Raw genomic sequence first — 17,442 nt, forward strand, 5'->3', positions numbered from 1 at the left:
CTAGACCACCAGGGAACATCGCTGACGTGAGTAGGGGAGGGCGATCCCGAACTCGGACAAGACGCACCGGAGCACCTAGGTTTTAGAGGAGGGAAAAAGGAAAACATTTTTTTTCCTATTTCCCTCCTCTAAAACCTAGGTGCGTCTTATGGTCCGGTGCGTCTTATAGTCCGAAAAATACGGTATATTTTTTTACTTCTATAAAACTTATCTTGACTTATAGCTACATATAAAACTTTCCATTTAACAATGTTTAATTTGAAATTACCAGTACTAGTTTCCTTAACAGAATGAACTGGCAACTTAAAATCAGGTGCTTAAATATTTGGTTAGCAAACTGAAGGCTCATACCACAGCACAAAAGACTATTTCAACTGAGCTGGAATTTAAAAGAGGAGGAGGAGGAGGAAAATGTTGGGCTATTTTTAAATAGACTACGGTAAATATGTTCATTCCTCACACTTGTACCTGCTACATAACAATGTACAAGTATAAAGGAACAATGTTGCTTCAACATCTCTCCAATGGTACTCTATTAGCTGCACAGAACAAATAATCCTTTCAATGTAAGACACAAGAAGGTATAAAATTTCAGTAATTTTATTGCTGTATGTTCCTCTAATATATGTATATTCTCCCAAGTATCTACAAAGTGCCACCTTCTGGTTTAAAAGTAACATTCATCACCCTTCATTCTCTATTTCTTTCAGAATGCCATTTTGCAGTATATTCTTGAAAGCAAAGCAGAAAGAATTACAAAATTATTTATGTTTTTAAGATCTCAACATAAACTGTAAAGAGGCTGAATAAAAAGATGTTTAACAGTGCACATTCTGTAACTAATACAGCATTTTTGTTGGAAACTAATTTCTCTAAAATAAATTTACAACCCAGTGAGGCAAGTTTAACAGTGGGAGTCCAAGTTTACAGACATTATTTTTTCAGTTGCTTCCAAATAGGAAGCATGGGCCTTCACCGAACAGCATATAAACCCAAATTTCTTTTCTTCTCTACTCTCAGAATTATTTACAAGACAGTTAAGTACAAACAAGTACGAAATTAATGACAGGTTGCCATTTCAAAACACACCTCTGTGGCTAAATAAATACCAAGCCAATCCCATTCAAACCAGCTCCTAAGACAGATTTGAAGCCTGTGTCTCAGTGATCCCACTAAAAGGTGTGTCACTAACAGCACTGCATTCATTGCCTTCATTTTCAGCAGTGGCTGCTTTCAGGAAGGATGTTGTATCCAACGTGGGAACAGATACTGGTTCTACTCCTGTAGCAGTTCCTGTATCAAGGGCAGGCAAGCTTCCCATCTGAGTGATGGAAGAAAGCAACTCAGCAGGTGAGGCAGACACCTGCACACCTGGCATGAGAGAAAACGAAGTGGGGAATTCAGACGATACTGAAAGAGGTGCTAAAGCAGGCAGATTCAGAGGTGGTGCTGGAAGAGGCGTTATACCTTGCAGATTCAAAGGTGGCAAGCCTACAATAGAGAGAAAATCCATTACAAACCACAGAAGTCTTATATCCCTGCACTATTTAAGTTTCAGATTCTCACCTCTGGTCCAGCTTTGTGGGTAATCACATGTGTGCAAATACATCCAATTAACTGTCACTGTTCATATTCTGAAAACCAGACCTGCGTGCTGCCCTTACTAAGAATACCTGACTTTTTAGGGAACTGAATCCAGCAAAACAAAATAAACCTGTTTATGCTTGTCAACCTACAGAATGTTGGAAATAACTACATAAAAAAGAACCTCTATGTCCATTTGTCTGGTGGCACAATAACTTTTCAGAGGGATGAAAATTCACCTCATTTGGCAGATAAAATTTGAACTATTAAATTACAAATTATTACCCCAGATTAGTAGTATTTGAAATATAGTCTACTCCAGTTTTTCTTTAACTGGAGTAGACTATATTTCAAATATATCTAGTTCTCTGAAAGTACTAATCTGTTTCTGGTTTCAAATTTTACCTCATTTATACTTTGAATATAAATACTCCAGAGAACTATGTAAATCATATCAAAATTATTTATTGTAATATCAACATCACTCATATCTCATACATACAACCTATTCATACATTCCAAGGTCATGCCAAATTTCTAAGCCCCATATGGAGTCATTCAAGCCATGGTCCAAATTGAAAATCTTGTATAAACACACTTGTGGTTGAGTTCAGAAGCAAACAAGCCGCCGTTCCATAGAGGTGTGCATCAACAATGAAGGCGTTCAAAAAATAACATCCAAGCAAGTTGTAGATAATGATGTGGTCGATAAATCTTTGAAGTTATCGTCTTCCATAACTCCCCTCCCATGCTATTTAAACTACATGCAGTCACACCCCAGAACCTTCTTACACATTACTCACCACTGAAGTCCCATTCACACATACTCCTACCTACATAGTCTAGGTTTTGCAGAAGTGGGAAGTGCTGCCACTATCAGGATCCACTTATGCTGGAAAAGTTTAAAACCTTAACCTTGACTTAAATTCAGTATCCATTTGTCATCATTAACATACTGTTGTTTGCTAGTATTGTAGATGTAAATAAGCCACATCCACTTCTGCTCTGAGAGTTCTAATAAGGGTTTGTGGTGCAACAATCATTCCCAATATGATTCTTTAGTGCCCTCACCAGATGAGTCCAGAACCTGTGGGTAGTGCCTGCCAACCAAAATGGTCGCATCAGAGAATACAGAGTTGTGAGTTTTGTCCTATAAGGGCACTGTGCCGCTTAGTCTTACTAAATATCAATGCAAACACACAAAACCTGTGGGAGAGAGACAAAAAAATCTATAAGCAAAAAGTCAATCCCTTTAAATTCCCTCGTAGAGGGGAAACAAGGGCATATACCAGAAGCAAATAAAAATAAACAAACACTCTACTAAACTACATAGTTTACATATATGAACATTGTAATGTGCTCCAATTACATGAAACTTTTCAACCTGGTCATTGAGTAGCATACTCTAGAGGCAAAAATGTATCTAACCACTTTCGCTTCAACCCAAAGTTAAACTTTCTAACACGGAAGGCCATAAACCTTGCGGTCATTGCAAAGCATGCCCTATGTCCATGGTTGGCAACACATGGCAACATCCTCAAACTCTAAAAGTATACAATTTAAGTACATCTACAGACTGTTCTTCTACCTATGTGATTTATGTCGTGTGTCCTTGCCCAAAAATTTATGTGGGTCATACCAGTAGGACTGTAAGGAAATATTTGAACGAACACCGTAATAGGCTAAACCCCCCCCCCCCCCCCCCCCCCCAAAATATTAACAGCTCCAATGGTTGTTCATTGTATGGAATGGGACCATGATGCTCATTTAGCATTACGTGAACAATTTTAAATCTTTGAATTAAAATCAGTTGTTCCAGACGGTCTAAATGAAGAAATTTAATGGAATGCTACTATAACTTTAGGTATGCCCTTTTACCTTTAAATTTATATTCAAATGTGAGCATTTAACAAAACATCTGTTCCCACTGGGTAAGTTTTTCTGGACCTTTGATTGGATGCCATAAGCACGTAAGCAACGTCAGGCTCTTGTTTAAAGACGCTGCTTTCCCGCTGAGGTTATTAAAGATGGAGGACCTCTGAAACGTTGAAGCACTGGCATCCCTGATGAATACATTGTTGAAAACGGAAATTTCTGAAGGACCCGACTCATTTCAGGAAATATCGTCAAAGTATAATGAAAGAATTTTGGACTCAGATAAGTTTGGTTCTGATTAACTTCATTTTTGCAGTGCATATGATACAGCATAGTGTTTTGCTACAATCAGACAAGTTTTAGTTGTGTATGTATAGGCTGTTCTTTTTCCCCAAGTGTTCTCCTTGTGCAGTTTTCTGCGAATTATATTGTTTTACATTTTTCACTAAGTTTGTAGTGGTGTATTCACACAAAAAAAACTAGGGGAAACGCTTATAAAAAGTAAATCATTATGCAAATTAGCTCGGCTGTAGAAACAGCCTATACTGAACTCTCTGTGTACCCCTTTATAAACTATATAGTCGAGTATTTTCTTTATTCGCTTCTGGTATAGGCCCTGGTTTCCCCTCTCTGAGGGAATTTAAAGGGATTGACTTTTTGCTTATAGCTTTAATTCCACAGCATTTCTATTTCCAACAGATGGCAGACAGGTGAACCATGCAGTTCCTGGTCTGGTCAAACCAGGCTCATTCGTAGAACTGGGACCCATTAGAATAGGGGGAGGGGGTTAAGTCACTGGCAAAGTCTGGTCTTGCTTAAAGAGGGATTATTCACAGGATAGAGTCCCTTCAATCCCTCCTTTTCTACATTTATCAGTTAAAGAATATCAAAAGGAAGAATCCAGAAACATAAGGAAAGCTTTGGCTCAGAGACAGAAACAGCAGTGCATTATTCTATGGTGAGCTAGATTAGAGTGGTAGGTCTGTTTCTGCACTCTGTTGAGGGAGCTTGAGGGTGAGAAAACTTAGCAACTGAGGCCACAATGTGCAGCTCTTCTTTTGAAAATCGTATTTACTGATGGATGAGTCATAACAAAATAATAACTCAGCATTACGTATACCATGAAAAAAAAAAAGTTATATATAACACAGAACCCTCTCCGTCCCTCTAAATCCCCACTACCACCACCAACCTCTCTATCCCCACACCTACATTAATCTACTTTGGGCAACTGGAGTCAGTCAAAGTGTTCCAGAAGGGCAAACAGGTCTGAAGGAATCATCCCTCTAAATCCCACCTATCTCTCTATCCCCACATCTACAGATATGGTACTCCTTAAGCATTCATTACTGTACTTTGGGCAATTGGAGTCAAAGAGGCATATTTTCAAAGCACTTAGCCTTCCAAAGTTCCATAGGTTTCTATGGAACTTTGGAAGGCTAAGTGCTTTGAAAATATGCCTCAAAGTGTTCCAGAAGGGCAACCAGGTCTGAAGGAATCGATCACCCACAGTGGAAGACAGGTCCCCCATACTCTTACACTACAACACATTAAGCAAAATCATAGAGGACTGCCAATGGGAGAGAGTGGGCACCTCATGTGAAAGCCAGAGAGACTTAAAATACTTTTTCTTTGCTAGCAAAACTGAACACCTCAAAAAGGCACGCAGACCAGCTGTCTGGGGCCTCTGTGTTTGAAAAATATCAAAAAGTTAGGAAGAGGATGAGTCCAATGAATTTGCCAAAACTGGGACACATGCTGGACCAGCTGCGTCCAGAAAATCTGTATGAGAAGACATGTCCAAAACATGTGCCCTAATGTAGCTCCCCCCCCCCCCCCCCCCCAAATTTGAGACAATGATCATCTGGTCTCAAAGTTGCTCGGTGAGCTCTATGTGGCGATATATAAAGTCTATAAAGGAACGTGAATTGTAACTCTCGAAGAGTGGCATTTTCCATCAGGGTGTACACTTGTACCAAACAACTTTTGAGTTGAGCTGCAGACACCAAGGAGGGCAGCTCCCGCAACCACCTTTGTGCCATGGATTCATAGCCTGGGTCTTTCATTTGGTCTCGTAAATGATTATGATAGAACTTAACAGGTATGGAAAGTTGTACATCCAAACCAAACATCTCATTAAAACTGTGTTATACAGCAATCATCAGAGAGAGTCTCTGGGTAGGGACCCCACATGTGCTGTAGCTGGAAGTAGGTATGCAAGAGTCCTGTGGGAACACTGTTCCCACATTAACATCTTGCAATTGCTTCAAAGTGCCCTGCTCTGTAAGGCAAACGCCTTAACGGCACTATGTAAGCCACATTGAGCCTGCAAAGAGGTGGAAAAATGTGGGATACAAATGCAACAAATAAAAAAAAAAAATTATATAAATAAGTACATGTTATTAATAATAGGCCCCACCCTCTGCCCATCATCTAAATACCAAGAAGTGCTCCCTACTGGGAAGGACAAGTTTACCACCACTGGCAACAAGGGGGACACCTCTCTGGATAGTCTATGTAATCCATAAAGCCATTGCCAGGTCTTGTATAGAAATATAAAAAGAATAGCAAAATGGGGTGGTGCCCACATCCTACCTGGGGCTGCCTGGAGCAAATAGCGAAAATGATGGGGTTGAAATACTGCCCGCTCCTTAGTTGTATGAGAGGAAAAAAAAAAAAAAAAAAAAGAGGTTCCCTAAAACCAATCCTTTATATGATACATGCAGCAAGCTACCGCAAAGGCCCAAACGTCCCCAAACTCGAGGCAACTGCAAGCGATACAAGTATCATCGTGCCCTTTTCCCTTCCATAAGAGGAACAAACCCTGCGCAGAAAAATGCCATCCTTATATAGCCATTTCAGAACAATAATCATATTGTAGAGGGCCACCCTACCTGATAAAGAAAGCGGGAGTGCCCTCCAGGTCCACAGCAGCCGCTAAGTAGATACCTGCAGTGGGCCAATATTCTTTGAGTATAGGAGGGTGAGATCCGAAGGAAGCAATATCCTCAGATATCCGAGTGTATCTGAAGCCCTTTGGAAGGGAAAATCCACTTGCCACAGATAGCAAATGGAACGTTGGATTGGGGGTGCCATAGATTGTGAGATTTAAGCGAAACCTGGCCAACAACTGAAATTCATTCAGAATTGAGAGCATTTGCAGAATAGTTTGATGGAGGCTTATCAGAATAAGTAAAATATAGTCAGCAAACGCCAGAGCTTTGACTCTAAGACTCGGTAGTGAGATACCCAAAACCCGGGGGCCGAGATGGATAGTTCGTAAAAGGGGTTCTAAATATAAAAAGAGAAGAGGTGAGAGTGGATAGCCCCGACAAATGTGGAAAGCACGTGGCCGACTGACATTTACCAGTAACCTAGGGGCATGATTGACCCATCCATCCAATCCTACTTAAAGCACCTCAAATAAAAAAAACACCAGTTCACGTGGTCGAAAGCCTTCTCGGCATCCAAGCTCACCGGAGAGAGGATTCCCAGTTGCTTGCTCTGAGAAAGAGCAAGCAATGCCTTTCACATTCAAAACTGCATGCTGACCACGCATAACACCAGCCTGGTGATCTCCCACCAATGTCGGCATATGTGTAGCCAGCCTATCAACCAGAACTTGCGAAATAATTTTTATGTCCATATTAAGTAATGAAATAGGCCGGCAGCTCTTCTATGTGCAGTAGTGGTGACTGCCAATTGGGCTCCCTATGGAAGCTCCTGCAGAGCAGATGAAGTATTACATCCGATGTGTCGGCCGCAAGATTCTTCAGGGCAACGTGCTTCCTGCCACACTTGTTTTTCCTTGCGGCTGAACAGGAGGGGAGCCCCATGGGGAGATGCCAAATGATTTTTCAGCATGATTTATGCCAGCAGGGAGACCTTTCCTATCTGGCTGTGGGAGACCTTTCCTACCTGGCTGTGCCAAACTACGCTTCTCACAGAAAGAAAGTAGCAGCTATTTTGTCTCCATGTGCGCCTGAAATGCTTGCAGGCCCGGTGCCTTTGTGGTGGCAGGGCTGGTTAACTCAACATTAGACTCATGGAGGGGAAGTTCGGAAGTATGCTTTGACTCTGGGGGATCCCTGAAGTCAGACTTGCTCGCTTCAGCTATGATCTTTGGGTCTTTGGAAGCAAACAAGGACTTTGTTGCTCAGAAAGTCTTTAGAAGACAGCAAGATTTCAGTAGGTAAAGGTAATGACCCCATAGTAAGGGCCCCCCCCAAAAGAAAGCTTTTCCTATCAGGCTCAAGGCCTCCCCCCACAAAAAAAAAATAGCTTTTCCTATGCATCAGGCTCAAGCCCTCCCTCCCCCCCAAAAAAAACAACAAACCCCATTCAGGTTCTGGTTTCAGATGAGTGGGGCTCTCCCAAAGCAGTGGCCTGGGTCGGAAGAGCTATGTCTAAGCTGTATCTGCCACCCTCCCCCTTTCATCAGGCACATAAGGCTATTCAATGCTCTGTCAGCCAGATAATCAAAAGCAAACACGGACACTAGAGACCAATAGTGCCAGGCATGCTAAACAGGGACACCACTATTCCTCCCCAATGTTTGGCGAGCTGCCTGCCGAGTACTACTACAACTATTTAACATTTCTATAGCGCAACAAGGCATACGCAGCGCTGTACACCATACACAAAAAAGACAGTCCCTGCTCAAAGGGCCCTGCTTCCGCGGCAAACCCTATACCAGCTCAGAGCTGGCGTTAGGGTTTGCCAGGGCATTAAGGAGGAATAGGGAGGCCCTGATCAGCATGCATTTGCATGCTTCCAATCCCCGAGCCCCCTCAAACACACAAGGGCCTGGAGCTCCTGGGGACTCCCAGGCCCCCCATACATCAAATGCCCTGGTGGTGCAGTGGGACCCAACCCCCTCTGGGGCCCCCCCGCCCCCCCCCCCCCCCAATACACCAAATGCCCTGGTGGTGCAGTGGGACCTCATCCCCTCCAAAGGCTAGACCTGGTGGTCTAATGGTGAGGGGATCCCCCAAGCCCCTCCTCTGGTACCTTTTAAATTGGAGGAGGGACTAGCAATCCCTCCTCCTCTGCAGGAACCAACTCAAAATGTCAGCGGCCTGCCCAGTGTATCCTGGGATGCACTGGGCAGGGCAAAGTGCCACCATTTTGAGGAGACGCCCACAGAGGAGAAGGTAGTGCTAGTCCCTCCACCTCCAAATTAAAGGTACCATGGGATGGGGTGGGAGAACCCCCCCCCCCCCCACTGACCACCAGAGCATTCGGGGGGGGGGGGGGTCTGGGGGTCCACTGGACCTCCAGGCCTTCCTGTGCTTGGTGGGGGGCAAGGGGTCCACTGACTCTCCAGGCCCCCCTGTACTTGGTGGCATGGGGGTGGGGTTAAATGCCTTTGGGGGGGGGGGCTGAGGGGTCCACTGGATCTCCAGGCCCTTGTGTTTGTCAGCACGGGGTGGGGGTGGGGGGGGGGGGGCTAGATGTCCAGGTCTGACAGGCCTGGGAGAAAATCTCAGACCTGTCAAACCTCTTCTGCAGGAGGACTGTGCCTTGAGCACATGCCCAGACACAATCCTCCCGCAGAAGTCCCCCTATGATCAACGCTAATAACGTGCATAAAATTTGTATGCTATTAACGTTGATCATAAGGGAGTTCTTTCCCTGCACTGTTCCGGTGGTAATTCCTTTTCCTTGCCCCTTCTTCTAGAACTCTTCCCTCTTATCTGCGAGTACAGTCCTCCTACCCCATGTTTAAAAAGTGGAGTCTTAAACCTACTTCTACACCAAAGCCTTTGGGAATGATAGGGACATGTGCATTCTTGGCTGAAGTCTTCCTTGTTTTATGTTTTTTTGTAATTTTTATCTTCTGCTTTTTTTCTGCTCCTTATATTTGTTTTGTAAACTGCTCTAACACCTCAAGACTAAGAACAGTATATCAAATATGAGAATAGACTGAACTATTTTTTAATTGCATTAATACATACCAGGGTGCATAACGTCTGGTAATACAGAACCAGGAATTATATGTGGTCCAGGCATGTTTAGATTTGGTAGGTTAGATAGATTGGGTAGTCCAGTGGATAGTGGCATCAAACCTAAAAGAAAAAAGTAAACCGCAATGGGAAAATTAGGTTCTTACCTTGGTAATTTTCTTTCCTTTAGTCACAGTAGCTGAATCCATTACGAATGGGTTGTGTCCACCTACCAGCAGGGGGAGATAGAGTACACTGAAAACCATACTGCCTCCTGGACAGCTAGCTCCATCTGCCTCTCAGTATTTGAAGCTTCCAAAAGTGTTAAACCGCGAAGTAGCATAACATGATCTTTCCTCACAGCGAACAAACGCCCCAGAACAGGAGCAATAACACAAAGGAGGGACGAACTCAACCTCCTGTAGTAGAACAGAAATCCTGAAGACTGTTTTCCAACTTCTCCCAATGAGGGAACATATCTGCAGGAAAAACTGAACACAAAACAGTCAATCAGGGAGGGATCATGGATTCATCTGCTGTGACTAAAGGAAAGACAATTACCAAGGTAAGAACCTTATTTTCCCTTCCTTGTCATCAGCAGCAGATGAATCCATTACGAATGGGATGTATCAAAGCAATCCCTAGATACGGAGGGAACAAGTCACACCACGCGCAAGCACTTGTGCTCCAAAAAGCGCGTCCCTCCTGGCAGCCACATCTAGCCTGTAATGACGGGCAAAAGAGAGCTTAGGAGCCCAAGTAGCTGCACTACATATCTCTTGAAGAGAGAGTGCTCCCGTCTCAGCCCAAGAGGAAGAAATCGCTCTTGTGGAATGTGCCTTAAAGACGTCAGGTGGAGGCCGGCCAGATAGCAGATATGCAGAAAAAATGGCTTCCTTAAGCCAACGGGGCTATAGTGGCTTTAGACGCTGGAGACCCTCTGCGAGGACCTGACAACAATACAAAAAGGTGATCAGAGGTCCTGAAAGCATTTGACATCTGCAGATACTGCAACAGAGTCCTGTGCACATCCAGAAGGTGCAACTGCCCAAAAGATTCCGGAAACTCCTCCCTAGTAAAGGAGGGCAGAAAAATAGGCTGGTTTAGGTGAAACGCTGAAACCACCTTAGGCAGGAAGGAAGGCACAGTACATACCATAACTCCGGACTCTGAGAATTGCAGAAATGGGTCTCCACAGGACAGTGCCTGGAGCTCAGACACCCGTAATGGCCACCAAAAAGACTGTCTTTAGAGTCACATCCTTCTCCAAAGCTCGTCTCAGCGGCTCGAAGGGCGAACAATGAAGAGCCTTTAATACTAGCCCCAGGTTCCAAGCCGGACAAGGTGCCCGCACAGGAGGACAGAGCCGAAGCACCCCTCTAAAAAACTGTGCAATGTCTGGATGCGCAGCTAAGGAGAGGCCAGCGACCTTCCCTCGAAAGCACACCAATGCTGCCACTTGAACCCGCAGGGAATTATAGGCCAAGCCTTTTTGTACCCCAGCCTGCAAAAAGTCAAGAACCGGCGAGACAGAAGCCCGCATGGGTGTGATCGTGTTTGGAACACACCAGGCCTCAAACTGGCGCCAAATCCGGGCATACGCAACAAGTGGACCGCTTGCGGGCCTGCAAGAGAGCGGAGATGACCTTGTTAGAATAGCCCTTGTTTCTCAATTGCACCCTCTCAATAGCCATGCCGTAAGACCAAAGCGGCAGGGATCCTCCATGGTTACCGGGCCCTGCGTCAACAGGTTCGGTACCAGAGGCAAAGGAAGAGGAGCCTCCACCAGCATCCGCCGGAGGTCTGCATACCAGGGCTGCCTGGGCAATGAGAATCACCACTCCCTGGTGCAGCCGAATTCGCAGGAGTACTCGCCCTATCAAGGGCCAAGGCGGGAAACACATATAGATGGCCCAGAGGCCAGGGTTGAGCCAAGGCATCCAACCCCGCCGAGCGAGGATCTCTCCGTCTGCTGTAAAAGCACAGGACTTTGGCATTTGTGCTTGACGCCATCAGATCCGCTACGGACGTTCCCCATTTGGCACAGAGTTGAAGGAACACTTCGTCTGCCAACTCCCACTCCGCTGGGTCGATGTGGTGTCTGCTTAGATAATCGGCTTGCACGTTTATCTGAACTGCAATGTGAGCTGCTGACAGGAACTGTAGATGCAACTCGGCCCAGTGGCAAATCTGAGCGGTCTGCACAGCCACTGCTCTGCATTCCGCCTTGACGATTTATGTAGGCCAATGCCGTCATATTGTCCAACAGCACTCTGACAGCCAATCCCTCCAAGGTCAATTGAAAGGCCAGCAACGCCTGGAAAATTGCTTTTAACTCCGAGCGATTGATGGACCACTTCGATTCTTGGCATGCCTCTGCTGGCAATGAGCTCCCCAGCCCTTCAGGCTGGCATCGGTTACCACCAGGCACCAGTCGGGGAGCACTAACGGCATTCCTTGCTGCAGCTTGCTGTCTGAGAGCCACCCACTCCATGCTGAGTCAGGCCGCAGGGAGCCAACTGAGTCTGCACTGATAATCCTGGGAAATGGGAGACCAACGTTGTAGCAGGGAACACTGCAGCGGTCTCATGTGCGCTCTCGCCCAAGGCACCACTTCTAGGGTGGCCGTCATTGACCCCAAGAGCTGGACAATGTCCCAAACTCGCGGGTGAGGCATCCTCAGGATCAGACGGACCTGGGTCTGAAGCTTACACCTCCTTTGCTCAGGTAAAAAAAACCCAACCCCGAGGCCGTGTTGAACCAAACCCCCAAATACTCTAAAGATTCAGAGGGGGTCAGGTGACTTTTGGGTATATTGACGGCCCAGCCCAGAGATTGCAGTAGTGAGACCACTCTGGCTGTTACACGACGACTCTCTTCTGCAGAGTCCGCTCTGATGAGCCAGTCGTCGAGGTACGGGTGAACCCGGATACCCTCTCGCCTGAGAAAGGCAGCTACCACCACCATTACCTTGGAAAAGGTTCAGGGAGCTGTGGCAAGGCCAAAAGGCAAGGCCTGAAACTGAAAGTGTTTTCCCAAAACTGCAAACCGGAGAAACTGTTGGTGCGGGGGCCAAATAGGGATGTGCAAGTAAGTTTCTTTCAGGTCCAGAGACGAGAGAAACTCTCCTGGCTGAACCGCCGCAATGATGGACCGCAGGGTTTCCATGTGGAAATGCTGTACTTTGAGTGACTTGTTGACTTTCTTCAAATCTAGAATGGGCCGAAAAGACCCTCCTTTTCGCAGCACCATAAAAGTAAATGGAGTAACGGCCACAGCCGTGTTCGGCGGGAGGCACGGGGATCACCGCTCCCAGGTGCAACAATCCTTGCAAGGTCTCCTCTACCGCAGCCCGTTTAACAGTAGTGCCGCATCGGGACTCCAAAAACACGTCTCTCACCGGGGCAGTAAATTCCAATCTGTAGCCGTCTCTGATCAGGTTCAAAACCCACTGACCTGAGGTAATCTTGACCCACTCCTCGAGAAAGAGGGAAAGATGTCCTCCAACTGCAGGAATCGAGGAGTGGGCCGGAGCACCATCATTGAGAGGGTTGCCCATGAACTCCAGGCCTTGAACCGGCCGCTGCGGAGCGTTTGTCTGAGCGAAAGGAGTTCCTCTGCTGAAAACGGGCACGCAAAGTAAACCCAGCAGAACGCCCCGGGCGGTACCTTCTAGCTTCATGGAAGCAAGGTCTGGAAGAGGAGGGAACCGCCTGACACTTGGAAGAAGGCCGCGGCCTATCCTCTGGTAAGCGCTGGGGTTTAGCATCCCCCAGGCCCTTGACAATTTTCTCCAACTCCTCACCAAATAGGAGAAGGCCTTGAAAGGGCAACTTCACCAACCTTTGCTTAGAGGCCATGTCAGCTGCCCAATGCCGTAGCCATAGAAGGCGGCGAGCGGCCACCGCCACAGCCATCTGTTTAGCTGAAGCTCTGACCAGATCATAGAGGGCATCAGACAAAAATGACAAGGCCGACTCCATCTGCGGTGTCACCTCCGCAAGGGGCTCCGCTCCATCCCCGGGCTGTTCCACTGCCTGTTAAAACCAAGCAAGGCAGGCTCGAGCAGCATAACAACTGCACACAGATGCCTGTAAGGCTAGGCCTGAAATCTCAAAGGACCATTTGATTGCTGATTCCACTGCATGTCCTTCAGGGCGACCCCTCCCTCAACTGGGAGGGTAGTCTTTTTCGTCACAGCCGTGACTAGGGCATCCACTTTAGGCACAGCCAAGCGTGCCAAGTGCTCCTCACTGAGAGGGTATAAGTGCTCCATTGCCCTGGCAACTTTCAAATGCCCCTCAGGGTCAGCCCATTGAGCCAAAATAAGCTCTTGGATGGAGTCATGCAAAGGAAAGGCTCGAGCAGGCTTCTTAGTACTTGCCATTCTTGGACTACCAGAGGAGGCTTCGCCCATCACAGGATCTTCAATAGAGAGGGCCTGTAAGGCATCAGAAATAAGCGCTGGCAGCTCCTCGCGGTGAAAAATCCTAACCACAGTGGGATCATGTGGATCCAGTGGCAATCCTACACCTACCTCTGGCTCTTCGGACCACGAAGGCCTGCCAAACCTCTCAGAATCCCCACAGCCTGACCAAGTTGTAGATAATGATGTGGTCGATAAATCTTTGAAGTTATCGTCTTCCATAACTCCCCTCCCATGCTATTTAAACTACATGCAGTCACACCCCAGAACCTTCTTACACATTACTCACCACTGAAGTCCCATTCACACATACTCCTACCTACATAGTCTAGGTTTTGCAGAAGTGGGAAGTGCTGCCACTATCAGGATCCACTTATGCTGGAAAAGTTTAAAACCTTAACCTTGACTTAAATTCAGTATCCATTTGTCATCATTAACATACTGTTGTTTGCTAGTATTGTAGATGTAAATAAGCCACATCCACTTCTGCTCTGAGAGTTCTAATAAGGGTTTGTGGTGCAACAATCATTCCCAATATGATTCTTTAGTGCCCTCACCAGATGAGTCCAGAACCTGTGGGTAGTGCCTGCCAACCAAAATGGTCGCATCAGAGAATACAGAGTTGTGAGTTTTGTCCTATAAGGGCACTGTGCCGCTTAGTCTTACTAAATATCAATGCAAACACACAAAACCTGTGGGAGAGAGACAAAAAAAATCTATAAGCAAAAAGTCAATCCCTTTAAATTCCCTCGTAGAGGGGAAACAAGGGCATATACCAGAAGCAAATAAAAATAAACAAACACTCTACTAAACTACATAGTTTACATATATGAACATTGTAATGTGCTCCAATTACATGAAACTTTTCAACCTGGTCATTGAGTAGCATACTCTAGAGGCAAAAATGTATCTAACCACTTTCGCTTCAACCCAAAGTTAAACTTTCTAACACGGAAGGCCATAAACCTTGCGGTCATTGCAAAGCATGCCCTATGTCCATGGTTGGCAACACATGGCAACATCCTCAAACTCTAAAAGTATACAATTTAAGTACATCTACAGACTGTTCTTCTACCTATGTGATTTATGTCGTGTGTCCTTGCCCAAAAATTTATGTGGGTCATACCAGTAGGACTGTAAGGAAATATTTGAACGAACACCGTAATAGGCTAAAACCCCCCCCCCCCCCCCCCAAAATATTAACAGCTCCAATGGTTGTTCATTGTATGGAATGGGACCATGATGCTCATTTAGCATTACGTGAACAATTTTAAATCTTTGAATTAAAATCAGTTGTTCCAGACGGTCTAAATGAAGAAATTTAATGGAATGCTACTATAACTTTAGGTATGCCCTTTTACCTTTAAATTTATATTCAAATGTGAGCATTTAACAAAACATCTGTTCCCACTGGGTAAGTTTTTCTGGACCTTTGATTGGATGCCATAAGCACGTAAGCAACGTCAGGCTCTTGTTTAAAGACGCTGCTTTCCCGCTGAGGTTATTAAAGATGGAGGACCTCTGAAACGTTGAAGCACTGGCATCCCTGATGAATACATTGTTGAAAACGGAAATTTCTGAAGGACCCGACTCATTTCAGGAAATATCGTCAAAGTATAATGAAAGAATTTTGGACTCAGATAAGTTTGGTTCTGATTAACTTCATTTTGCAGTGCATATGATACAGCATAGTGTTTTGCTACAATCAGACAAGTTTTAGTTGTGTATGTATAGGCTGTTCTTTTTCCCCAAGTGTTCTCCTTGTGCAGTTTTCTGCGAATTATATTGTTTTACATTTTTCACTAAGTTTGTAGTGGTGTATTCACACAAAAAAAAACTAGGGGAAACGCTTATAAAAAGTAAATCATTATGCAAATTAGCTCGGCTGTAGAAACAGCCTATACTGAACTCTCTGTGTACCCCTTTATAAACTATATAGTCGAGTATTTTCTTTATTCGCTTCTGGTATAGGCCCTGGTTTCCCCTCTCTGAGGGAATTTAAAGGGATTGACTTTTTGCTTATAGCTTTAATTCCACAGCATTTCTATTTCCAACAGATGGCAGACAGGTGAACCATGCAGTTCCTGGTCTGGTCAAACCAGGCTCATTCGTAGAACTGGGACCCATTAGAATAGGGGGAGGGGGTTAAGTCACTGGCAAAGTCTGGTCTTGCTTAAAGAGGGATTATTCACAGGATAGAGTCCCTTCAATCCCTCCTTTTCTACATTATCAGTTAAAGAATATCAAAAGGAAGAATCCAGAAACATAAGGAAAGCTTTGGCTCAGAGACAGAAACAGCAGTGCATTATTCTATGGTGAGCTAGATTAGAGTGGTAGGTCTGTTTCTGCACTCTGTTGAGGGAGCTTGAGGGTGAGAAAACTTAGCAACTGAGGCCACAATGTGCAGCTCTTCTTTTGAAAATCGTATTTACTGATGGATGAGTCATAACAAAATAATAACTCAGCATTACGTATACCATGAAAAAAAAAAAAGTTATATATAACACAGAACCCTCTCCGTCCCTCTAAATCCCCACTACCACCACCAACCTCTCTATCCCCACACCTACATTAATCTACTTTGGGCAACTGGAGTCAGTCAAAGTGTTCCAGAAGGGCAAACAGGTCTGAAGGAATCATCCCTCTAAATCCCACCTATCTCTCTATCCCCACATCTACAGATATGGTACTCCTTAAGCATTCATTACTGTACTTTGGGCAATTGGAGTCAAAGAGGCATATTTTCAAAGCACTTAGCCTTCCAAAGTTCCATAGGTTTCTATGGAACTTTGGAAGGCTAAGTGCTTTGAAAATATGCCTCAAAGTGTTCCAGAAGGGCAACCAGGTCTGAAGGAATCGATCACCCACAGTGGAAGACAGGTCCCCCATACTCTTACACTACAACACATTAAGCAAAATCATAGAGGACTGCCAATGGGAGAGAGTGGGCACCTCATGTGAAAGCCAGAGAGACTTAAAATACTTTTTCTTTGCTAGCAAAACTGAACACCTCAAAAAGGCACGCAGACCAGCTGTCTGGGGCCTCTGTGTTTGAAAAATATCAAAAAGTTAGGAAGAGGATGAGTCCAATGAATTTGCCAAAACTGGGACACATGCTGGACCAGCTGCGTCCAGAAAATCTGTATGAGAAGACATGTCCAAAACATGTGCCCTAATGTAGCTCCCCCCCCCCCCCCCCCCAAATTTGAGACAATGATCATCTGGTCTCAAAGTTGCTCGGTGAGCTCTATGTGGCGATATATAAAGTCTATAAAGGAACGTGAATTGTAACTCTCGAAGAGTGGCATTTTCCATCAGGGTGTACACTTGTACCAAACAACTTTTGAGTTGAGCTGCAGACACCAAGGAGGGCAGCTCCCGCAACCACCTTTGTGCCATGGATTCATAGCCTGGGTCTTTCATTTGGTCTCGTAAATGATTATGATAGAACTTAACAGGTATGGAAAGTTGTACATCCAAACCAAACATCTCATTAAAACTGTGTTATACAGCAATCATCAGAGAGAGTCTCTGGGTAGGGACCCCACATGTGCTGTAGCTGGAAGTAGGTATGCAAGAGTCCTGTGGGAACACTGTTCCCACATTAACATC

At 45.2% G+C, this 17,442-nt stretch overlaps 1 protein-coding gene across 1 annotated transcript in view; it reads right to left on the minus strand.

Annotated features, from left to right (window-relative positions):
• Positions 1 to 584: 584 nt before the first annotated feature.
• Positions 585 to 17,442, minus strand: part of GORASP2 (golgi reassembly stacking protein 2) — a 60,390-nt gene continuing 43,532 nt past the window's right edge. The window contains exon 11 of the mRNA XM_030208921.1: positions 585 to 1,449. Coding sequence (XP_030064781.1) covers positions 1,136 to 1,449 — 314 coding nt within the window. The 3' untranslated portion in view covers positions 585 to 1,135. The remainder of the gene's footprint in view (positions 1,450 to 17,442) is intronic.

This window comes from Microcaecilia unicolor, chromosome 7 (assembly GCF_901765095.1).
Source record: "Microcaecilia unicolor chromosome 7, aMicUni1.1, whole genome shotgun sequence".
NCBI lineage: Eukaryota > Metazoa > Chordata > Amphibia > Gymnophiona > Siphonopidae > Microcaecilia > Microcaecilia unicolor.